Source organism: Panthera leo, chromosome A2 (genome assembly GCF_018350215.1).
Source record: "Panthera leo isolate Ple1 chromosome A2, P.leo_Ple1_pat1.1, whole genome shotgun sequence".
NCBI lineage: Eukaryota > Metazoa > Chordata > Mammalia > Carnivora > Felidae > Panthera > Panthera leo.
This window is the reverse complement of record NC_056680.1, coordinates 100,735,389-100,759,767: the sequence shown is the minus strand read 5'-3', so window position 1 is coordinate 100,759,767 and position 24,379 is coordinate 100,735,389. Positions and strand designations below refer to the sequence as shown.

The following is a 24,379-nucleotide window of genomic DNA, read 5'->3' as shown; positions in this document are numbered from 1 at the left end:
TTTCAGTCTTTATTTTTGAAACGTCATGTGTAGAGAATACAATAGGGGCAAAATCAGTTTATAATTCTTAATAGTTCAAATATCGCTGTCTGGTTTTAGATTACCGTGTATATAATTACAGGAGATGTGGCTTTTCAGTTGTATTATTTTGCATTATATAGGTAAACAGTTCTGTCATTAAAGATATGTGTTTGGAAAATGACAGTTACACAACCTGGGGTTTAAAAAACTGAGTGTGGATCCTCCCCCCATGGGTCATTAAATGGTAAAGGCACTGGACGGTAAATGCCTAGAGAGTTTAATTCATAGCTGTCTTTCCTCCATTTGCTACACTTGAGTATCTGATTTCTCTGAGCATCTTTATTGCTATGCGTTTCTCTACATGTCAACCTTATGACAAATACAGAAGATTGTGTTATTCAAAAGAAAATCTTCAAGATTGCTGCACTTTCAATATATTTGACTAAACAGTCCTTTTTTTTTTTCAGGTGCAAGCAGTTTTATCAGAGGCAGGGAAGTGTGGCAACCATGAAGTGACATGGTAGGGTCAACCTGAATTGGTGTGAAGTTCAGGGTTACAGAAGCCTCATATAAGAGAAGGTGCAAAAGTCGATAGGCCATAAGGATCAGAAAGAACTTTTCCTTGTTATTGGTTGAGTTCCACAGCTAGAAGCCTGAGGGTAGGTGGCAACGTTTAGGATTAGTGCACTGGTCACAGATGTCCTTTTTATTCCATCTGTATTATCAGATTTATGGGGACCATGGACAAAGATGCAATCTGCATGTTATTGTTCATAAGGTATTACAGATCACTAATTAATTAACCCTATCCCCATCCTCACCCCCTTCTGGAATCTGCCTTGGCAGAGCCTTGAACTCAAAGACTGATAGAGGAGAAAATGTTTTTTCCCACTTTTTCCCTAAGCTGTCACATTTTGTACCACAATCATACCTAGCTAGCATCACGGAGGATGTACAGAGGGCACATAGGCTTTGAATTCCAAAAGAGCAGGATTGGAAGCCCAGCTGCAACCCCCAACTAGCCATGTGACTTTGAGCAAGTAACTTATGCTCTCTATAGATGTCATCATTTCCTTATCTACAGAGCAAGAATATCGACCTTGTAGGGTTGTAGTCAGGATTAGAAATAATATATTTAAGTGCTTTGCACAGTAAATAGGACTCAAGTAATAGTGATTTATTCTTTTACATGCTAAACCTATGTGCTATCTGTGTCTGGAGAGGATGCTACTGCTCTTCTCCTGAGATAGGGAATGCGTTCGAATTTGGTTTTGAACAGTTCAAGTGTGTTCTGGCAATACTAAGAGCCTGGGCTTTCCGGAATACTCCCCGAGGCTGGGAGATTCAATCTGTGGTCCAGGAACAAAGCAAAGCTAATTTGTTCCAGTGGGAATAGATCTTCCAACCCCCTGCCACTCAAATGTGATCCATAGACCAGTAACATTGGCTTCCCCTGGGAGCTTGTTAGACATGTGGTATCTCAACCTGCCCTCCCCCCCACCCCCCAGGCTCCCTGAATTCAAATCTGCATTTTAACAAGATCTCCAAGTGATTCATGTGTACATTAAAGCTTGAGAAGCATTGTCCTAACCTGGTATTTATCAAACTTTTGTGTCCGATAGGATCATTTGGGAACTTGTTAAATGTGGACTCCTCGCCTGGCTTCTCCCATCTGCTGTTAACACTTCATGTGGCTCTGATGCCACCACTCTGAGAAACACTGCTCTAAACTCTTCATCCAGCGTATTGCTCTAAAATGGGCCTTCAACCATTGTTTTAACAAAGCATTTTGGCAAACATGATCTTTTTTTATATTCAACCCCTTTGAACTAAGTAGGTATTATAATCCCTCTTTATCTGATAGAAACTGAAGACTACAGGCATGATTTACCTAGAGAATGCATATGGTAGAACTGTCTTGAACCTCTATAAACCCTAGTTAACCATGTTTTCACTACTCCAACATCTAAATTGATACAGTAGGTGTGTGTGTACGTATGTGTGTAAGTAATTTCAAATACTAATGGATCTCTCCAGGACAGGGCTGTACATAACAGCATTTTATAATGCTTTTAAACAAAGCATTCCTTCTGTCTTACTGTATGGACAGTCATACAGGATAGGATAACTGATTTTGAGTTTCCTCCATAAAGTGAGGATGCTGTTGACCTGTCAGGATAATGCACAAAACATACAGCTCAGTGTCTGAGAAGTGGTAGTTCCTCAACTAATAGCAACTCCTTGTCCCAGTGTAAACCTAGTGAGACAGTGAGTTCATGAAGAGCTGAGAAAATGGCTTTGCTCATGATGAGAAGTCTTTTCTTGCTAGTGCAGATGGCCAAAGCAGGGAAGTGGGGTCACTACTCAACATTTGTTATGTGTATGCCATATGTTACACACTGTGCTAGTACTGGGAATCCCAAGTCAAGACCCAGACCCTGCCCTGCTCTGAAGGAGTTTACAGCCTAATAAGGGGGATAGAAGAATCTGCTAATTACACTTAACCGTAAACAGGGAGGGGATGAAGCCCATGGCCAAGGCATCTTACCCAGATGATAGAGAGTGAGAGAACACACAAATATAGAAAACCTGAGAAATCCATGGAGGAGGTGACCCCTGAGTTAAACCTTAAAAAACCAATAGGAATTTGGCAGGTGAAAAAGGTTGAGAGTAGAGACAGAGAGCTCCCAACACAGTAAACAGGTTACAAAGAGAATACTGGCAAATAGCCCTCATGTCTGGAGCCCAGTGTACATGTGTGTCCTTACTAGCTGAGTGACCTTGGGCAGTTTTGATCATCTGTGAGTTGACAGAATTAAATGAATTAATCAGGGTAAGCACAGGACTGGTTTCAGTTGTGTGCTGGATAGTTGTAGAGGTGGTGGAGGTATTAGAAAATAGAGAACTGAGAGTAAAATGTCATTAGAATTAGAGAAAATTGAAGAAGTCAATTTTAGAATGCATTTAACAGAAAACAAGTACAATTAAAAGAGGATGACCAAAAAGGATAACTGAGTGCAGTACCGTACTGTGGGGTCAGAAACAAGAAGTATGTGTGTCCAGGGATGAATCACTGAGCATGTACATAATGGTATGTTGTCAACCCTGAGAGTCTAGATTTGGGAGTGGAAAGGTCCTGTTGTTCTAGTGGTGAGAGTATTGTACAAGGAGGGACTACAGAGCCCTGCAGCTACTTCCAGCACACCCATTAAAATCCATTCCATTACTTGCCACCATCATGATCTCTCACACCCACTTCTCTGTTCCCAGGATAGGGCATGAATGTTACACCAACGTCTGAAACCTATTGGTACTTAGGAGAAATCTAGCCTTCTCTGCATGTTTCTAGAGAAGTGCATCCTAAGCCAGAGACCAAGGAGATAATTGTAATAAATGGTGCTTCCTCTTCTTTTTAAAAAAAATTTTTTAATGTTTGTTTATTTGTGAGAGAAAGAAAGACAAAGCATGAGTGGGGCAGGGGCAGAGAGAGAGGGAGACACAGAATCTGAAGCAGGCTCCAGGCTCTGAGTTGTCAGCACAGAGCCGGATGTGGGGCTCAAACTCACAGTCTGCGAGATCATGACCTGAGCTAAAGTTGGACGTTCAACCGACTGAGCCACCCAGGTGCCCCAGTGCTCCCTCTTCTTAGTGTTGAGAAGCCTGAAAGCCACTAGGAGTCCATCATCAAGGTTTTCTTGTGCACAAGAACCATGATGGTAATGGATTTAGGACTAACACAGCACCTAAGTCTGCAACCAAGAGACATTGTTTTTATAGAAATGGAGCCCATTATCTAGTCTCTTTCATCTAGGAATTGAATGGAATGGTTAAAAACAGGAGCTTAGAGTCAAAAGCAAACCTAAGTTTATCAGTTATTGACTTTGGGCAAATTGTTTTACTTTCTGAGTGTTTTTTCTCACTTGCAAAACGGGGTGGTATCCCCTCCATGGTGGCTGTGTCCACACATGAGATAATGGTGTTAAGCATTTCACACATGTAAAGCACTCTGCGAATGGTAGCACATAATTGTTGCCCTTTGTTCAGCACATATTTTCTGAAGGCCTACTGTGTTTCAGGTACTGTGCTTTGTGTAAGAAGGTAAAGATGAACCCATTAGGGTCCCTGCCCTCAAGGGACTTGCATTGGAGTGCCCGAAATGCAGATGTAATGAGCTCAGTGCAGGAAAATGGGAGTGCGGGGTACGAGCAGCATGAGGCAGTTAAGGACTATAATCGAGGACAGGAGTGGGATGGCCCTGGGGGTGCAAGGGTGGGTATTCAGTTAGGAAAGCCTTCACTGAGGTAGTGACATTTGAGGACAGGCTTGAAGTACACTGTAAGTTGCCAGTTGGACAAAGGAGGGGAAGACATTTTGAGGGAAAGGAACCTTCATAAAGCCTCCAAGAAGCATAGTGTATTCAGGAAAGCTCTAGTATTCTGAAATGGTCTGAAGGAATAGTTCTGTGTAGAGTGTAGTAAAATTTTTGAATTTTGCATTTGGGTTTTTTTGCTAAGAATTTTGGAATTTCTCTAGCAGCAAGAGAAAGCAATTAAAGCATTTGGAGTGGGAAGGCAGCATGGTTAGATCTGCATGTTATAGTAGTAGTTCAGACCAGGGTATAAAAGATTGGAGTGGGCAGATTTAGGTATAGTGTTGCCTCTGAAGTCCTCGACTAAGTCCTGGCTGTCAACATAGAAAAGAGAAGACGCATTTAATAGCTTTTTAGGAAGGGGGCACCTGGGTGGCTCAGTCGGTTAAGCTCTGACTCTTGATTTCAGCTGAGGTCATGATCTCAGGGTTCATGAGGTTGAGCCCTGCTGTCAATGCAGAGCCTGCTTGGACTTCTCTCTCTGCCCCTCCCCTGCTCACTCACTCTCTAAACAAACAAACAAACAAACTTTTTTTTTTAAATAGCTTTTTAGGAGGTAGATTGGAGAGAACTTGGAGACTGGCTGCAAAAGATGAGAGAGAAGTCACATTTCCAGTTTAGACCATTTAGTGGGATTTGTGCCGGTAATTAACATAGGGACCACAGGCCAAAAGAACAATTTGGAGATGCACATGGAGAGAGATAAGTTCAATTGTAGATGTGCTGAATTTGAAATGCCTGTGGGACATCCAGGTGAAGATTCCAATACAGAGAAGGGAATTTAAACACCTCTCTAGAGTACCAGATCCATATTTCCATCTCCCTACTGCGACATCTGGAGAGGTGTTTAATTTTGATGTCATTGACATATACAGCTGTTGGTTGAAGCCACAGAAGTGGATTAAATCACCCAGAGAGGCAGGTAAAGTGCGAAAGAAGACAACCAAGGTTGGAACCTTCCAGATCACTGATCTATGAGATGTGGATACAGAGAAAGAGGGGCTAACAAAGAAATTAGAAAAGATTCAAAAGTGCAGAGTGTTTGCTGAGAAATCAAGGAAGGAGAGCTTAGCTAAAGGTCAAGTGAGATGAGCATTTAAATTGGGTTCCTAGTGAAAAACTTTCTGTAGCATGATGGAGAAGGGAACCAGACTATGTGGGCTTAGAAGAACTCAGTGAAGAGAAGGAAGATATGGTAACTGGAGGAAGAGGTTGAAGAATATGAGCTAAGGGCAGAAAGGGAGGTTGATTAACTTGAAAGGAAGGGATAATAGATGGGCAGGTACAGCAAAGACGGCTAATTGTTGACTGTTGCTGGAGTGTCTCTGTATGGCCTCGTAGCATGGCATATCAGGGCTCCAAGAGGAATTCCTAGAGAGAGTACTCCAGCAAGCACTGTGAAAGCTGCAGAGTGAAGCTGTGTCATACACAATGTTCAGCTTCCACATTGCTTTCTGGAACACTCCAATCAACAATAGTAGCTAATTCTGTCTTCAGCTATCTGAGCAAGGTGAGAAAGGGCGGAGGGAGTGAGACCTGTTCCTTCCAGACAGAAAGAAGGAAACAGCAGTAGTTATAGTCATGATGCTGGATAGTTCCAGAGAAATGAGCAGTGGTGCAAGAAGAGTGGAGGCTATGAGAGGAGGTGCCTAGCGCAATGCCAAGAGCTGTGATTCCCTACAGTGAATGAGGAGGGAGACTGGTCATCACTCTAGGGAGTTTTCTTCCACCTGCTGCTCCTTGAAGGCCAGGATTTGTATCTTTGTATCTAATGCTCCCTCCTCATTGTTGACATAGGCAGCACAGGCATCATTGTGAAGTAGGTAAACTTTGCATTGGTGCCACACCACTCCCTCCTTTCTGCTTCCTGCTTCTCTTTTTTCTGCACTCCTGACTTGGACCTGTGCCCCTTTGACTACTTCCTGGTTATTCCACCTACACTACCAGGTATATGCTCATGGCCCTGTCTTTTCTGATCCTCATCAAAAACAAAAAACAGTTTTGTGCCTTATTCACTCTGGGTGTTGCTGCTATTTAATCCTGTAAGTTTCCTCCCTGAGAAACTAGAGAGAATCTGGAAAAGAGATCTTTGACTAGTTCTCACCATCAGCTAGATGACCCAGTATAGGCAAGGGGGGCTCTGTTGGTTGTGACATGTGAAAATACAGAACTTCTTTTCTGTCTGCTTCTCTTTGCTCCTGACTTTTATTTTAAGGTCCCATTGCTTCTCCCCCCTCCCCTACCTGGGCTGCCTTCATCCCTTGCTCTGAAGCCAGCCCAAACCCAAACATGAGTTAGCAGCTGCAACCTTACTAAGAAAAGTCCTTAAATACACGCCATTTCCAGAGAAAGGAGCTGTGGTAGTCTGTTTACAGGACCTGTGCATAGCATAGACATTTTTAAACTACTTGCTGGTGTGTGCGTATTTCGGTAATTTAAGACTAACAAAAAAGGTTTACTTTGTGCCTTGGAAATTTTGTTCAGCCCTGAGCCTTAGTTCTTTCCCCCTGCGAAAACAGGAAATTATACTAAATGATCTATAAATTCTTCCTAGCTTTCAGTGATCTTGTGAAAACATAAGAAATTATTTGATCATCTCTATGCTGTACTTCACCTTATAAATTTAATGTTAAATAATGAGCTTTGTAAACATTAATGTCTCCCTAATTACTCCAGTTGCTGACATTATGCCTGTGTGTAATTTCGTAGAGTTGTGGTCACTACATTCACATACTTCCATCATGCCTGTAATATTATTAACCATTCATATATTTCTATATATTTGTATATGAATTATATATAATGTATTTCATTTGTAAATATGTATATACACTTTATATTTGTAGGTATATATTTATGTGGCATATGTATATATATACACGTAGAGAGAGAGACTATCTTTTCATTTTTGAATTTTTTTTGATGGTCTTATAGTAATTTATCTACTTTTTATTTCCATGAATCTGATTTGAAACTCTTAGTACATTTTATACATAGATTTGGACCTTTTTAAAGCAATTTATTATGAAAATGTGGATGCAGTCACTATGTAGGTCATTTAAAAAGACTGTATAAACGTGTGTCTGTATACACACATCTACAGTCTTTGTATATATACATATATATTTAAATATATGAAATTTTATTTTTGTAATGACATTTCTGACAATAATTATCAGAGCTTCTAGGGAAAAAGAACTATTTAAAGGTATTTGTATCTGTACAGAGTGTTGGTGACTTGAATTATGAAATTAATTTCTAACTCTTTGCTAATTTGCTCAATGTCTTAGACCAAGGATGTATGCGAAAATATAATAGCAGCCACATATGCAATTTAAAAAGTACTAGTTGACACGTTTAAAAAACTAAAAGGGAACAGGTGAAATTAGACAATATATTTTATTTTATTTATTTTTTGATTTTTTTAATATGAAATTTATTGTCAAATTGGTTTCCATGCAACACCCAGTGCTTATCCCAATAGGTGCCCTCCTCAATGCCCATCACCCACTTTCCCCTCCTTCCCACCCCCCATCAACCCTCAGTTTATTCTCAGTTTTTAAGAGTCTCTTATGGTTTGGCTCTCTCCCTCTCTAACTTTTTTTTTCCCTTCTCCTCCCCCATAGTCTTCTGTTAAGTTTCTCAGGATCCACATAAGAGTGAAAACATATGGTATCTGTCTTTCTCTGTATGACTTATTTCACTTAGCATGACACTCTCCAGTTCCATCCATGTTGCTACAAAAGGCCACATTTCATTCTTTCTCATTGCCAAGTAGTATTCCATTGTATATATAAACCACAACTTCTTTATCCATTCATCAGTTGATGGACATTTAGGCTCTTTCCATAATTTGGCTAAATATATTTTATTTAACCCAATATATTCAAAATATCATTTTAACATAAAATACAAAAATACACATATAACATATAAAATATAATTAAATATCAAATAGAATGTATAAGTAGGTATTTACATATAATGTTTTGATACAGCTTTTATCAAAAATATGAATATATACAAATGTGTTGATATAAAATATATATACTTTATATAAATATTAAATATAAATAAAATGTAGATTTATCAGTGAGCCATTTTACCATTTGGGGGGATATACTAAGTCTTCAAAATCCAGTGTAGACTAAAAGCATACCTATATTCAGACTAGCCATCTTTCAAGTGTCAATATCCATATGTGGCTAGTGGCTACTGTATTTGGACAACACAATGTTAAAAGATACACTTATTTCAGATAATTCTTCTATAAAATTTTTTTAAATTGTTAAGAGTTTTCCAATTGTAAAATGCAGTTTTAAACTACAATTTACGGAAAACATGTATTACTATCATTTAATAATATTCTGTGCTGGCAGTTGAAGAGTATACAGTATTTCTTTGTAGAAGGTGATTGCGAACTTTATCTGACTCTGGTGTTCCTTCCTATTTCACCTTTTGAAGTTAAGGTTTTAGAGAAAAAACTACCATAAGTACTAGAGATTAAAATCTGTATGCTAAATTTGAATTGACCTTTGAAAGTTATGTAAACCAACCTAAATAAAATCAAAGGTGAGTACAGTTTATAAGCAAGGGTTTTCAAAAATCTTTTCTTTAGCAAAGACAACCTAGTTTTTCTTTTCCTGTCTCTATTCTTTTAATCCATTTTATATTATTTGTTCTTGTGGATTTCTTTAAGGTTTGTTGTTTTCAAATGCCAGCTTCTTTGTTATTTCTGCCATGTTTTTTTGTTGTAGCAGAAAATTCACCATTGATTGTCCTTTGCAAGCTGTTCTTTAAATAAGAGATGAGCAAAATGTAACTGATGCCCCTTCTGAGCTGTTTGAGGTTTTTTTTCTTATTTTTTTTAATGTTTATTATTTTTGAGAGAGACAGAGACAGAGAGCAGGGAAGGGGCAGAGAGAGACACACAGAATCCGAAGCAGGCTCCAGGCTCTGAGCTGTCAGTGCAGAGCCTGACACAAGGCTTGAACCCACGAACCCTGAGATCATGACCTGAGCTTAAGTTAGATGCTTAACTGACTGAATCACCCAGTCACCCCAATGAGCCATTTGAGTTTTGCGGTTTGTTTGTTTTGTGGGAACATAACATTTTAAACTAACATTAATGGTGAAGATGATGGTCTTTTAGAGAATATCTTGACTTGTTCTTTTTTTAGTTTCTTAGAATATGAAATGCTGTGTTGGATATTTTCCTTTGAGAAATATCTCTTGGGAAAGAGGGAGAAGCTGAGGAGAGCACCAGGTTGCTAATAAGAGATTAGTGTTTCAATTCCAGCTTTCCTTCTTGAGAACTTCCCCATTTTTAGAACCTCAATTAGCTCATTTTTAAAAAGGAAGATGTGTTCATTATCTTGAAGCTTTCTCTTAGATATAAATGTCTTTAAACTTAATTAAAGTCAGCTTTATAGTTTTTGTGACTGAGGACATCCGACATGTCAGCTAGCCTGGTCTACTGTTCCACAGACAAGCAAAGTGAGGTAAGATAGGTGAAGTGACTTGAAGAAGGCACACATGTGCAGCATGATCATGGGTTTAGTGGCTTTTACTTTGTATTGGGAGACAAATATTTTGACATTAAAAAATTTACTTTAGGAATGTGGTTTTAATAGGTTTAGGGAAGCATTAAGCTTAACTAATGCCTGTATGTAGTATCTGAGCTATATCAATGTGGATTCAATGATCATTTAAAAACATCCTAAGACTCCAATTCACTAACAGAAAATGCAGATTTTAACAGTGATTTGCACGTGTAGGGCTTAAATAAAAACTCACTCATCTTTTAGCTGCCTTGAAAAAGGTTAAGAATTCTATTTTCCTCTCATAAGGTTTGCTGACTCACAAAATTGAAGCATGATTGTGTTTTACTTTTACTTGCAAATTTGTGAAGTGTCAGAAATCACTTGCAGGAGACACAAAACTCAACTAAAAACAGAATCCCATTTAAAGTTACATAGAATGCTCAAGTAATCATAACTATCAAAATATGCACAGAAAAGCTATGTGATATCTGAGAGATAGGAAAAACACCTGTAAATGCTACTCAAAATCACATCACTTTATTAATATATATTTTTATTAAGTAAACTTTGCACCCAGCATGGGGCTCGAAATCATAACCCTCAGATCAAGAGTCACATGCTCTACCAACTGAGCCATCCAGGCCCCAAAATGATGTTACTTTAATTAATATTCAGCTTTTGAAAGCATGGAAGGCTACTTCAACTTCCCACCCTCTGTAGGAATCTTTCAACTATGTGTGAGTGTGATTGAATCAGTATGTGTTTTAAAAATAATATAGTTAATTACGTATGGAGGAATCATTTTTCTGTTTTTACTGAAACTGTTTTAGCATTTATACTTAAAACATACCCTTCCTTCTCTTTGTAGAAAATTATAAAAATCATTGACATAAAAAAAAGTGACCAGAAATAATCCTCCGGGGAAAAAAAAGGTGAAAAATGACTTGGAGCAACAGAAATGTACAAACATTAAGTTATTTTTTAACTCAGTCCCTAGAACCTCTGACAGATTTATATTGTTTTCATTAGGCAAGCCATCAGGAGCCCTCATTGAAGCCTTGGCTCTGAAGCTCCTTGGCTTTGTTTTCTCAGGCCCATTAGTCACCTCCCTGGATCACAGGTCCCCATGTTACTTCATTTAGTTTTTAATTCTTTGATTTTCCATTTGTTTTAATTTTTATTATTGAAGTGTAATTGCTACATAGCGTTACCGTTTTCAGGTGTGTAACACAGTGATTCGACAATTCTATATGGTGTGCAAGAAAGGGGCTTCATTTGATTGTTTCTCAACTCCCTCTAGGCTCTAAATTATATGACGTGCATTAATTCTGAGACTGCACCAGAGAAATAAACCAAAGACAAAGCAAGATATTGAAAACTGGTAATATTTCTAGATGAAAATAATCTCTGAAATAATGGGAAGATGGAATTGTCAGAAAATTACAGATTGTATAGTTGGAAGCTAAATTCAAGAGGCATTCCACAGGCTTCCAGCATTTGTTATGGATAGTAAGGATGACCTCTCAAGTGAAGGCAGGACATAGAAGGTGCTCACTCGATGTGAAGTAAACCACAGTGAGTGTCTACCCTCCAGTGGCTATAGAATATATCTAGATGCTGAAGGGACAGAAGGTGGCCTCAGAGATTGGTCCCTATGTCTCCTCAGCCATGTCTCATCTTTAAGTTTTAGGAATGCACAACTACTTATGGTTGCATGCACACACCACGCAGTTCTGCTGTGCAGGAATTTGGTCATTGTTTTCCCTCTGTCTGGAATAATTACCACCACCTACCCACCACCCACTCCTGCTGCCCCCACTCTTACCCTTCATCTGGCCAGCCTCTACTGATTGTTAGAAACTCAGCCCAGAGGCCACCTTAGAAGCCAGGTCTGGTTCCTCTTCCCTTTTTTTCACCTAACCCTGGACACTTCCTCTGTCATGACACTCATTCTACATCACAGTAACACCTGGCGTTCCCTGACTTCAGGTTCTCCTTTTTGGTTATACACAAATAGCCCCTAAAGTCTGTAGCATGTAGTGATGTGTTTTTACTGAGGTTTAATTTTAATGTTTATTTACTTTTGAGAGAGAGACAGAGCATAAGCGGGGAGAGGGACAGAAAGAGAGGGAGACACAGAATCTGAAACAGGCTCCAGGCTCCCAGCACAGAGCCTGACATGGGGCTCAGACTCACAAACTGCGAGATCATGACCTGAGCCGAAGTCAAGACACTTACCGACTGAGCCACTCAGGTACCCCGAACTGAAGATTTATTTTAAATAATTATTCTTTATTTCATCAAATATAAGAGACCATTGCTCATGAGACCTTTACCATTTTATGTTCTGTGAAGAAAAAAAAAAGTGACTGGCAGACCGTTGACAAGGTATCAATTGTAGGACGTATCCTAGCTTCGGGAATGTTGGGATGTGAACAGATTTGCACTTGTTCAGTGATGTGTGGTGCCATGAAGCTGGTGTTTGGGAATGCGTGATTTTACTCTAGGATGCAAATGTACCACTTTGCACCCACATCACTTGAAAAGTGTGTTTCTTATGGGGGAAAAATGGCCCACTTCCCAAAGAAAGCTAAATGCTGGTGTGCACAGCAGTACTGAGGAGCTCTCAGTGATGATTTTTAGTTGGAAAATAGGAATTTTGAATAAGTTGGGAAAAGACAAATTTGGCAGTGACTCAGATCTACAATTCAAGAGAATCCACCATATGCTCAGTACAGATACAGGGAAAAGGGATTCTGGACTCAGTTTCAACTAGTGCTCCATCTAAAAGAAAAACTACTCACTGATGGAAGAGAAAAATCTGCTAAAGTTGGAAAGGTAATTTGAGACTTAAAACTGCACAAGATACACAACACACTTAGAAAATGTGATTCAAGAGAAAGCTTATTGTAATATTTTTCCAAAGTACTGATACAGTGAAATGTAACTACTATCTTACCTTTACTCTGTTAAGTGTTGGCTGAAGAGTTTTAAATTCTTTGCATAACTCAAATGTAATTGGAGGTGCCATCAGCTAACTCCATAAGCTCATAGAAAAGGATTCTGGGCCAGAACAAATGTTCACTGTGGCTGAAGCCAGCCTATGTGGAATGAAAATACTTCCCCATGTTAGATTTCCAAGGAGGAGGCTCTAGTAGAAGGGTTTAAGGCATCTGAGGACAAACCAACTCCTCTTCTTTGCAACAATGCATCAAACTTTGTTTAACACAGGCTTGCTTTAGCATTCTGAGAACCATGGAGTATTTGGAAAAAACTTTGTCTTAGGTATTGGCCATCTATTGTGTTCCAAATGGCTTTTCAATGGCTGTAGGAAATAAAACGCAAGTTGTAGCCTGTATGCATGGGTGACTAAAACTGAAGACACCACAGCAAGCATGTAAGAAAAGCATAGAGGAAAAATAAGCAGAATCATTGCCTAGAGCTCCGGTACAAACACCGAATGAAGTATCCCTCATCCCCGTTCCCCCAATTCTTCCCACAAGGCAGAATGGCCTCTCAGCCACATGGGTGTGGCTGAGAACAGCTGTGGTCTTACTGCCTGGCATGAGGTAAACTACTTCAAGGTGCAGCCTGGTTAAGTCTGGGAGGGTTAGGTTGGCAGGCTTTGTGTCACCTGAGAAGGCACTGACCTCAGCAGCACTTCCGCCTTTGAACAGACATCTTTCCCCTTTAGTACAAAGAGGCCACTCCTCACTAACCCATCCCCATACCATCTGGGTTGTTACATCAAAATTAGGAACTTACTGTCTTTTTAAGTAAGCTGAATGGCCAATGGGGGGCTTGAACCCATAACCCCCAGATCAAGAATCACATGCTCTACCCACTTAGCCAGCCAGGAACCCCAGGAATTTGCCTTTTATTGATCTGTTAACTCTTGGGTCCTTAACTTCTTTGAGAAAGTCTTAATTCTTATTGACTCATCTGCTTTGTCCTTCCTTGGGGATAGAGTTTAGTGAAACACAAACATTCATATGGTCATATCCTGTGAATTTAACAGTGCCTGTGCTTTTCTTTTTCTTTTCATGGCACTCGTGTCATGGAAAGTCGATAAACAGCTTGATGCTTCCTTTTCTTTGCTTATCTCCCAAAGCAGTATGGCCACAAGCAGAACTTTGGGAAATCTTCTCTGTGCCATTCATTTAAAAAAACATTTTTAAAAAATGTTTATTTTTTAGAGACAGAGCATGAGCAGGGGAGGGACAGAGAGAGAGGGAGACACAGAATCCAGAACAGGCTCCAGGCTCTGAGCACAGAACCCAATGTGGGGCTCAAACTCATAAACTGAACCATGAGATCATGACCTGAGCTGAAGTCGGACACTCAACTGACTGAGCCACCCAGGTGCCCTATTCTCTCTGCCATTCAAATGCTTGAGACATGATACCATTCATTATGGACTTCTTTCATAAGTGTCTCATGGCAGAAGTGGAGATACAGCCTCCTTTGCAGAATCATGAATTGTAGTATTAGCTAATTTTAGACTTTATAGTGTTTAATAGGGAAAACGATTTTTTAACAGAAGATTTTACAAATTTGGGGGTTCACAAAGATCTTTTTATATGTCCTTTGCAAATTTCAAGAGTCTCCTGGATCTGGACATTATGTTTATAAGTCTATCTTAATGGCTCAACCTACATTGTCCAGTACTGTACTAATAACCACATGTGGCCATTGAGCACTTAATATGTCAAGTCTCAATTGAGATGTACTGTAAGTGTAAAATACACACCAGATTTCAGATGGTACAAAAACACAGATGCAAAATATATCAGTAAATTACTTATTGATTATATGTTGAAATAATATTTTAGATATATTGAGTTGAATAAAATATATTATTTAAAACTTTTTTACTGTTTCTTTTTACTTTTTTTTAATTTTTAATGTTTATTTATATTTGAGAGACAGAGTATGAGCAGGGGAGGGGCAGAGAGAGACACACAGAATCTGAAGCAGGCTCCAAGCTCTGAGCTGTCAGCACAGAGCCCAACGTGGGGCTTGAACTCACAAACTGCGAGATCATGACCTGAGCCGAAGTCAGACGCTTAACCCACTGAGCCATCCAGGCACCCCTGTTTCTTTTTACTTTTTAACATGGCTATTCAATCATTTAAAATTACATATGTAGCTTATAGTGTATTTCTACTGGACAGAGCTGATCTAGACTGTAGGTTCCTTGAGGCTAGGACAGTGCCTGGTGCATATAATTAGATGTGTGGTGCATGTTAGATAAACCAAACTGTTGAACTGAAATGAAGGAATGGATGAGAATTATAATGATTTTTTAAAGTAGTGATTTTGACGCTGTGAATTTAGAAAGTGGTAGGGCAAGATGAGGTGAATTTTGTGCGGAAATCTTAAAATGTGTGTTAATTGTCCCTGGTGTATGGGGCTGGAGATGGGAGTCCTGACTACAGCTGCCTTCTCATGAGACATTTAGATATGCCCTGTAGAGTTGATCTGATTTTCCCACCCATGATTTCTTTGCTGTAATACTATATTATAATTCAGGTTAAGATCCATTTCCAGAAAGGGCTTTTCCTGTATGCCATTTAGCTGTGGTATTCAGACTTAATGTGCTTTATAATCACTTGGAAAGCCTGTTACAAATGCAGATTCCCAGACTGCCCAGAGATTTTGGATCATTAGGTAAAGGAATGAGGCCTAGGAATCTGCCTGTTAACACCCCAGAAGATTCCAGTGTACATGGCCTATAAACAGTACCTTGAGGAACACTGGCATCATAATCCAGAAATAGCTTAAAAGTCCAAGTAGAAGGGGCAGTGTGCTCAGTGATTTTTTTTAAAGTTTTTATTTTTAAGTAATCTCCACACCTAACATGGAGTTCAAAGTTACAACAGGAGATCAAAAGTTGCGTGCTCCACCGACTGAGCCAGCCAGGCATCCCTTTTGCTCAGTGATTTTTATTATCTATTATTACATGACAAAGGAATTAAATTGTTAAATACTTTAATAATCGAAAATGAAAACGTTTTAGCAAAGGAAACAACAGTGAAAAGGCAACCTACCGAATAGGAGAAAGTATTTGCAAACTGTAAAGGGTTAATATTAAGAATATATAGGGGCTCCTGGGTGGCTCAGTCGGTTAAGCGTCCGACTTTGGCTCGGGTCATGATCTCGCGGTCCATGAGTTCGAGCCCCGCGTCGGGCTCTGTGCTGACAGCTCAGAGCCTGGAGCCTGTTTCAGATTCTGTGTCTCCCTCTCTCTCTGACCCTCCCCCGTTCATGCTCTGTCTCTCTCTGTCTCAAAAATAAATAAACGTTAAAAAAAAAATTAAAAAAAAAAAAGAATATATAAAGGACTCCTACAATGCAATAACATAATTGTCCAATTGAAAAACTGGCAAAGGACTTGAATAGACATTTGTCTAAAGAAGATATGCAAATGGATAGTAAGCATTGAAAAGAGGCTCAACATCACTAGTGATCAGGGAAATGTAAATCAAAATCACAGTGAGATACCACCTCACATCCATTAGGGTGACTCCTACCACAAGAAAGAAAGAAAGAAAGAAAGCAAGAAGGAAGGAAGGAAGGAAGGAAGGAAGGAAGGAAGGAAAGGAAGGAAAGAAAGAAAGGAAGGAAGAAAAAGAAAAGGTAAACAACAGGTGTTGGGGAGGATATGGAGAAACTGAAAACCTTGGAGTACTGTTGGTAGGATTTTACAATGGTGCAGTCACTGTGGAAAAAAGTATGGAGGTTCCTCAAAAATCAATAATAGAACTACAATATGAGGGGTGCCTGGGTGGATCAGTCAGTTAAGTGTCTGACTTCGCCTCAGGTCATGATCACGCAGTTTGTGAGTTGGAGCCCCACATCAGGCTCTCAGCTCTCAGCACAGAGCCCTGCATCAGGCTGTCTACTGTTGGCACAGAGCCTGCTCAGATCCTCTGTCCCCCTGTCTCTCTGCCCCTCCCCCTCTCTTGTGCATGTGTGCAAAAGCTTTCTGTCAAAAATAAAACATTAAAAAAAAAAAAGAACTACCATACGATCTATCAGTCCCATTTCTGGATATGTATATATAAAAAACCTGGATATTTGGACACCCTTGTTCATTGCAGTATTATTCATAGCCAAAATCTGAAAGCAACCTAAATGTCCATCAGTGGATGGATGGGTAAAGAAATAAGCTTTGTACATACAATGGAATATTATTCCACCTTTAAAAAGAAGGAAAACCTGTCATAGGTTACAACATGGATGAACCTTGACACCCTTATGCTAAGTAAAATAAACCAGTCACAAAAATGACATACTGCATGATTTCACTTATATGATGTGTCTAAGATAGTGAAACTCATAGAAACAGGAAGAATGGTGGTTGCCAGTGTTGGGGGGGCAGTGGAGGAAATGAGGAATGGTTCAATGGGTATAGAGTTTCAGGCATGCAAGATGAAAAAGTTCTGGAGATCTGTTATATAACAATATACATATAGTTAACAATACTGTAATGCACATTAAAAAATTGTTAGGATAAATTTTGTTTTTTACCACAAAAATAATTAAGTGTTAATTAAAAATGAAAAAGTATCAACTGTCCTAATAGTTCATGGTGAAATTGGACTCAAGGAAAGACTATAATTTTGTTTCCTTGAACAGTACCTTTTCATGAGAAATTTTGTTGGAAGCTTGAAGCTAAATAAAGTAAATGCATACTTGCAGGGAAGCTGTGTGGGTGTTAAGACTAGAAGTGAGTGGCCTTTCCATGATTTACTGAGTAGAGAGCAAAGCTTACTCATCATGAATGTCATTCCCAAAGCATCTTGTCCAAAAACTTGGATGCCCTCCAGGAGGAAAAGACATGCTGATTATCGGATGCTGTCATTTCAGAGGCATCCAGACACTCCAGCAAAATATCTTCCTTCCTCTCTCCTGTCCCTACATCTGAAGCCTGGAATTTTAACTTTCATTTTGGTTTCCTTAAAACATTAAAAAAAATTAATCATTGAGGGGCATTGATTGCCAGGACCCTTTCTGATGCAGAGGGAGAACAGGTGGGTTGATTTTGTGGAGTAGCCAGAAGCACTCCTGTGCTGAGCATTCACTCTGGCAGCCAGCATTCTGTGTCTGGACAGAGGCCATTCCTTTAGGTAACAATCTCTCCAGTCTTTCCAGAAACTGGTAGGCAAATGTGGTTGGGTTGGGTTGGTTTGCTCTGCCCCTGAGGATGGCCATTTTCCTGAGTAGGGCAAAGAAAGTGGGGGACAAAAACTAGAGTTACTTCCATATTTACTAATGAGATGAAAATACAATGTTAGGACAGTAAGAACTAAAATAGTCACATTTTCCTCCTTTCTACCCTTTCTTGGTATCTAATGTTAGCCTTTTGTGGGTTTGTGTGTGTGTGTGTGTGTGTGTGTGTGTGTGTGTGTGTGTGTGTTGTTGTTGTTGTTGTTGTTTTGTTTTCAGTGTGTTGGCTCATTTTTTGGAAACATTGATTATGAAATATTTTGTTTTCTTTCCTGGCTACCTAAGGACTCTATTTCAAATGAAAATTAAAAATAAAAAATTGAAAGCTATTTCCCAGGGCATGGGAGAGAGATCAGGCAAAGAATTACCTGTGGCTAGGCCAATACCCTCATACACTGGAGGGGTTGTGATTAATTCCCCAATTTCCTTCATCTTCCCTGTGATGGGGAACCCTGGCAAGTTCAGGACCCTATGCCAGAGCCCACATACCAAGGGCTACTTAGGCTAAGGGTCAGTCCCTGGGAGGGGACAGAATCAGGCAGCAGCATAGCCAAAGGCCAACCACAAGATCAAGTCTTAAGCACCAAGGACCTACTTTTCTTCTTTCCTGTGACCCAGAACAGATTAAGAAGCACCAGGGAGTCTGGACCCTCACAACTCTCCCCACCAAACTCTACAGTTAACACATGATCCTTTGTATTTTCTGCCTTCCAATTCTCTTGGGTAGATGGGTGGGTGGGTGGGGTTTCCTGGTTTGGGGTTTCTCGTGCTAATCTTCTCTTTATTGTCCCAATTTTGGTGTATATGCTGCCAAAGTGAGCACATTTATGAAATATTTCTAATCTGTAAATAATGTGTAAATAATGTGTAAAGAGACACATAGATGCAATCTACTCATCATCAGTCTTAACAAAGAGAACACTATGAGTACAGTTGAAGTTCCTATGTACCCCTCTTGAATAATATCCCCCACCCACTTCTGCAGTGCTAAATGCCATCTGGAATTTAGTGTTTATCATTAGCCATTTTTTGTACCTTTACTATATAATATTTGTATACTTCAGTTATTTTGTATTTTGTGGTCTCATATTTTATATAGTCGTTTGCAACCTGCTTTTCTCATGCAATCTGCCTGTTTGCTTCCTATACTTCATCTGGGATATTTCTTCCAGCGGTAAACTATTCTCAACACCAGTGTACAATGTTACTGAGTAATAGTGTTTGGCCCCTAAAATACAATTATAAATGGTTTAGGATTGGAAGATTTTATGTGTGTCAGATTAACATATAATTATAGTGTTAACTGTTAAACATTTGTTTTATTTCAGGTTATAATATAACTTATCCTCTCATGCTTTTTCCCTGCCCCTTCTCCCCAAATCATCAACAGTAGAAAAAAGAAGAAGAAAACATGTCAGGACACAAATGGTAAGTAATTTGTTGTCTTTTCTGAATTGGGAGAGACTAATGAAAGAAGAAAGCACATTGTATATGCTCAGTAAATCTGTGTTGCATAGAAAAATCATGATTTAGGGGCGCCTGGGTGGCTCAGTTGGTTGAGCATCTGACTCTTGATCTGGGCTCAGGTCAGGATTCCACGGTTGTGGGATCAAGCCCTAAATCAGGCTCCACACTGAGCATGGAGCCTACTTAAGATTCTCTCTCTCTCCCTCTGCCCTTCTCCCCTGCTCACTCTCTCTCAAAGAACAAAAACTAAAAAAGTATAAGTAAATAGGTAGATAGAAAGGAATCTGTATAAAAAGAAAAAGAAAAAGAAAAAGAAAGAAAAAGAAAAAGAAAAATCAAGAATCACATTAGCAGTAAATAATGTTAGCCGCTATCCAATATGGAGTTTAGTCAAGTTTCAATATCTTTTCTAAATAAATATGGAAACCAAATAACTAAAAATATTATAAGTTCTTATGTAATGTATATTCTCTTAAGAAATTAATTTACATATAACTTTTCTTTTGAGAATCTAATGGCTTTTCTTACTACCAGTTTTTCAAATGTAATAAGTTGATACTTTTTTTAGCACTATTTTATTTATAGGTTATTAGCGTTATCAGGAAACTTGATATAGGGCAGCTATAAAATAATGAGTGAACACGAACCCAGACTCATTAATTTATAGTCATGACTTCAACCTTCATGAACACTTAGGAGGTAAATATGGTTAGAAAATGATGATGCTGAGTCAAATGTGGTAATCATGGCAATGTTAGCACTGTCATTTACATGCCTATAACACATCTCAGCAGCATATTAAACGTCTTAGAAATTCCAGATCTGCTACAAGCAGTGTTTCTGAACCATTTTGAACTCATGACTGACCAGGCAGGTAGATCTTTGTCATGTTTCATCTCTTGAATTTGTAGCATGAAAAATTGTGATGTGTATTTTCATGTTTCAAATGTACAATTAATTATAAATATACTTTTAATTTTTTAATTTTATTATTATTTTTTAGGAATATACTTTTTAATCCTTCCTGTGTCAGTAAAGAAGTAATCAGGCCCAAGGCCTCTGTAGTATCAAATGTCAAACCTTAAAAGAATTTTTGCATGTCTTAAAATGTAACAAGTTTTAAAGGATAATTCATAAATGGCTAAGGGATTTAGTTTCCCTGAGTATCACCATTTGCCAGCTTTGTAACCAAGAGTTGTCAGACTGTTTTCTTAATTGTTCCATCTTGCTTCGTTAAGACAAAGGGGTGGCTCCATCCTGTGACCCTCATACTGGCTGTCATATCCTGGCAGCAGACTAGGGAAGTAGGTAGTCATGCACCTGAGAGAGACAGGAGAGCCCTAAGAAGTGGGCACTTCCCCAAAGTCTTTTTCCCTCTAACTCTGCCACTTCATTGCTTGCTGCTGAAATGCACTGGCTGCAGAAAACATTGAAATGAGCCCTGGCCTGGATTTTAATCCTGTGTGACTTTGGGCAGAATTCATAAGCTTTTGAAACCTAAGATACCTCATTTGTTAAATGACAGAGGTGAGGGGTGTTCATTAGATCTCTGAAGTCCCTTTGTCTTTGTCTTTTTTTCAAAATGGAAATTTTTTTAATCCATGACCTTTCACAATAAATAAATAAGTACATAAGTAAGTAAGTAAGTAAATAAAAGGTACAATACAAAGAAGTCCACCCTATTCCCCACTCCTAAAAATTCTGTTTCCCCAAATAGTTTTGGAGGGTATATCCTTCCAGTCTTTTAATGTTGTTGTTTTTTTTAATGTTTAGTTTTGAGAGCGAGAAAGAGACAGAGTGCGAGCCAGGGAGGGGCAGAGAGAGAGGTAGACACCGAATCTGAAGCAGGCTCCAGGCTGTGAGCTGTCAGCACAGAGCCTGACGCGGGGCTCGAAGTCACAGACTGTGAGATCATTACCTGAACCAAAGTCAGATGCTTAACTGACTGAGCCACCCGGTACCCCCTTCCAATCTTTTAAAGCACATATTTATAGAGATAGATTTTCTCTTTTACATAAAAGTTATATATTTTTCCACTTGTTTTCTCTGATGTGAGCTCATAGTAAAACAATTTTTAATTCAAGTATAGTTGATACACAGTGTTAATTAGTTTCAGGTGTAGAGCATAGTGGTTCAACAAGTCTATACATATAAAAAGAAACTTTTAAATAAGGCAGAAACCATGAAGGTCCCCCAAATCCTACTCCTCTAATGATAACCTTTGTAAAGAAGTTATCTGAAACCCCTTTTGACTTTTTAAGAATAAATTTGTGTGTGGAAAATTGTAAATGCCATCTGGAAGGAGAGTAGAAATCACCAAGTTTCAAGGTATAGGTATTTTTATGTAGTAATGTAAAGCAACTTATGCTTTAGGACTCAGGTCTGGCACCTTTGGAGTAGTGATAGCATGCAGTGGAAAAAGGTACATGTCTGCAGAGAGGAGAAACAAGGGACCCTGTGTGGACCTGTGCACTAGGAACTCTAGACAGGAGGAGGGTGTAGACAACATGGGGAGATATAGAACACTATGGCAACATTTCTGTCAATATTTGAGGTGCTCTGGTCTTTTACAGAATTTGAGTTCATCTCAATTCTTTTTCTAATTTCTTTTTTACATATATTGTGTCCTTCCTGAAATAATGTTTTTTTTTTTTCCTATCTGTATTTTAAACATTTATGTTTAAGAATTTAAAGTTTTAATGTCAGGGGCACCTGGTTGGCTCAGTCAGTTAAGCATCCCACTTTGGCTCAGGTCATGATCTCACGGCTCATGAGTTTGAGCCCCACGTTGGGCTATGTGCTCACAGCTCAGAGCCTGATTCAGATTCTGTGTCTCTCTCACTCTCTCTGCCCCTTCTCTGCTCTCTCTCTCTCTCTTTCTCTCTCTGTCTTTCTCAAAGATAAGTAAACATTTAAAAAAATTTAAATTTTTAGTATCAGAAATCGGTAAATATTTTTTTAATTGTTTTTTATTTTTTTAATTTCATTTCACTGTGGTTAAGACTACTTAACATGAGATGTGCCCTTCTAACAACTTTTTAAGTGTACAATAGAGTACAATAGAGTACAATTGTACAATTGTACAATTGTATACTTAACTAAGTATAGGTACAGTGTTGTAGAGCAAGACATCTAGAATTTACTCATCTTGCATAATTGAAACCTTGCACCCCTTCAGTAATTGTTTCCTATTTCCCTCTCACCCCATCCAGCCTCTTGGTAACCACTGTTTTCCTTTCTGATTCTATGAGTTTGACTGTTTTAGGTACCTCTAGGACACATTTTAAATGTGCTATTTTTCAACCCCTTATCTCTACTTTTCTGCCATCACTTCACTGTCAGCTCTAATGCTAGAGTGGAGAGAACATTGGTGTCTGGCCTTATCTCTATAACTCCCTGGGCTGCTTGAACCAGGCACCCTGCCTAGTTTGGCCTCACTTTCTCCACTTGGAAAAGGAGTATGTCCAACCTGCTGGTAGCTAAACTCTTCAAGGTTTAGCTTCTCAATTTCCTGCAAAAGCCACTTGATTTCCTCACTAACTTTTAAGGTTTCACAGTAAGAGTTGGTTGACTTTTTTGGTGTAATAACCACATAAGAAAGTATCTATATGTTTGTTAATGTTATTATATAATGGTTAGATAGATTTGTTCACACTAAAATAGCTTAATATTTATGAAAGTCGTGAATAAGATACCTCTTTAAATGTTTTTTTAGCAGTTATCCCTGGGACTTACAGGATCGATATACTCAAGATAAGTCTGTAGTAAATAAGATGCAGCAGAAGTATTGGGAAACAAAGCAAGCCTTTATTAAAGCCACAGGGAAGAAAGAAGATGAGCATGTTGTTGCCTCTGATGCAGACCTGGATGCCAAGCTAGAGGTGAGCTGGTCGCCTGGGCAAGCCTAGGTGAGCTTTGTATCTGAAAACATATTGCAAACTAGTTCTTAAGGAAAATCTAGGATGAGGTAAATTCAATTCCAGAATATATATATAGTTTTTTATTTGAGAGAAAGAGAAAGAATCTTAAGTAGGCTGTAGGCTCCACACTCAGCACGGAGCCCAATGTAGGACTCGATCCCACGACCCTGGAATCGTGACCTGAGCTAAAATCAAGAATCGGGTGCTCACCCAACTGAGCCACCCAGGTGCCCTAATCCCAGCATATTTTTTAAAAACCTACAAATTCTTGTGTAACCACTAGTATGCTTCAGTTAATTTGTTTTTCAAGTTTGTGGCTGGATTGCATGGCAAGTGGTAAATTCTCAATAAATGCTTGTTGAAAAAAGTTAATGGAATCAGAAACCCACTGCACATGGTATTACACTAGGGTCAGGCAAATACTTACATTCTAAAAAGGGGAAAAGATGATAGCACAAGATCCTAGTAGAGTCTAATAAAATTCTTGAATGAATTAACTAAGCAGATATTTAGTTAGATTAGTTAAAAATACAGTAAGTTGAATTCCTATCTGGTTGATTCCCAAATACTAATATAACTAGTAGAAGGCCCACTAACTCCCTGTCTTGCTAGACATTCTGCCAATAGTTTAGATTAAAATTTAAAAAGCATACTTATCACTTCTGTGAGGAACATTACATGACCTGATAAGAATTCAAAATGATCTCTAAATTTAACATCAAAGCTAGGGAGTGCCTGGAGTCTCAATTCGTTGAATATCCAACTCTTGATTTCTGCTCGGGTCATGATCCCAGGGTCATGGGATCGACCCCAGCTTTGGGCTCCAC

At 38.9% G+C, this 24,379-nt stretch overlaps 1 protein-coding gene across 24 annotated transcripts in view; it reads left to right on the top strand.

Annotated features, from left to right (window-relative positions):
- The window catches only part of ICA1 (islet cell autoantigen 1), a 148,724-nt gene that overhangs the window by 1,865 nt on the left and 122,480 nt on the right, over positions 1-24,379 (top strand). For 13 of the 24 annotated variants that reach the window (XR_006197102.1, XR_006197087.1, XM_042918575.1 and 10 more), the window contains exons 2-3: positions 19,559-19,593; positions 23,348-23,513. Coding sequence is in view for 22 of the 24 variants with exons in the window: in XM_042918575.1 (XP_042774509.1) it covers positions 19,577-19,593; positions 23,348-23,513 (183 nt within the window). In the remaining 2 variants the exon portion in view is untranslated. Of the gene's footprint in view, positions 1-488; positions 542-600; positions 681-6,253; positions 6,338-19,493; positions 19,594-23,347; positions 23,514-24,379 lie in introns of those variants that run through there. The other 11 variants (XM_042918603.1, XM_042918617.1, XM_042918645.1 and 8 more) reach the window with 9 other exon arrangements.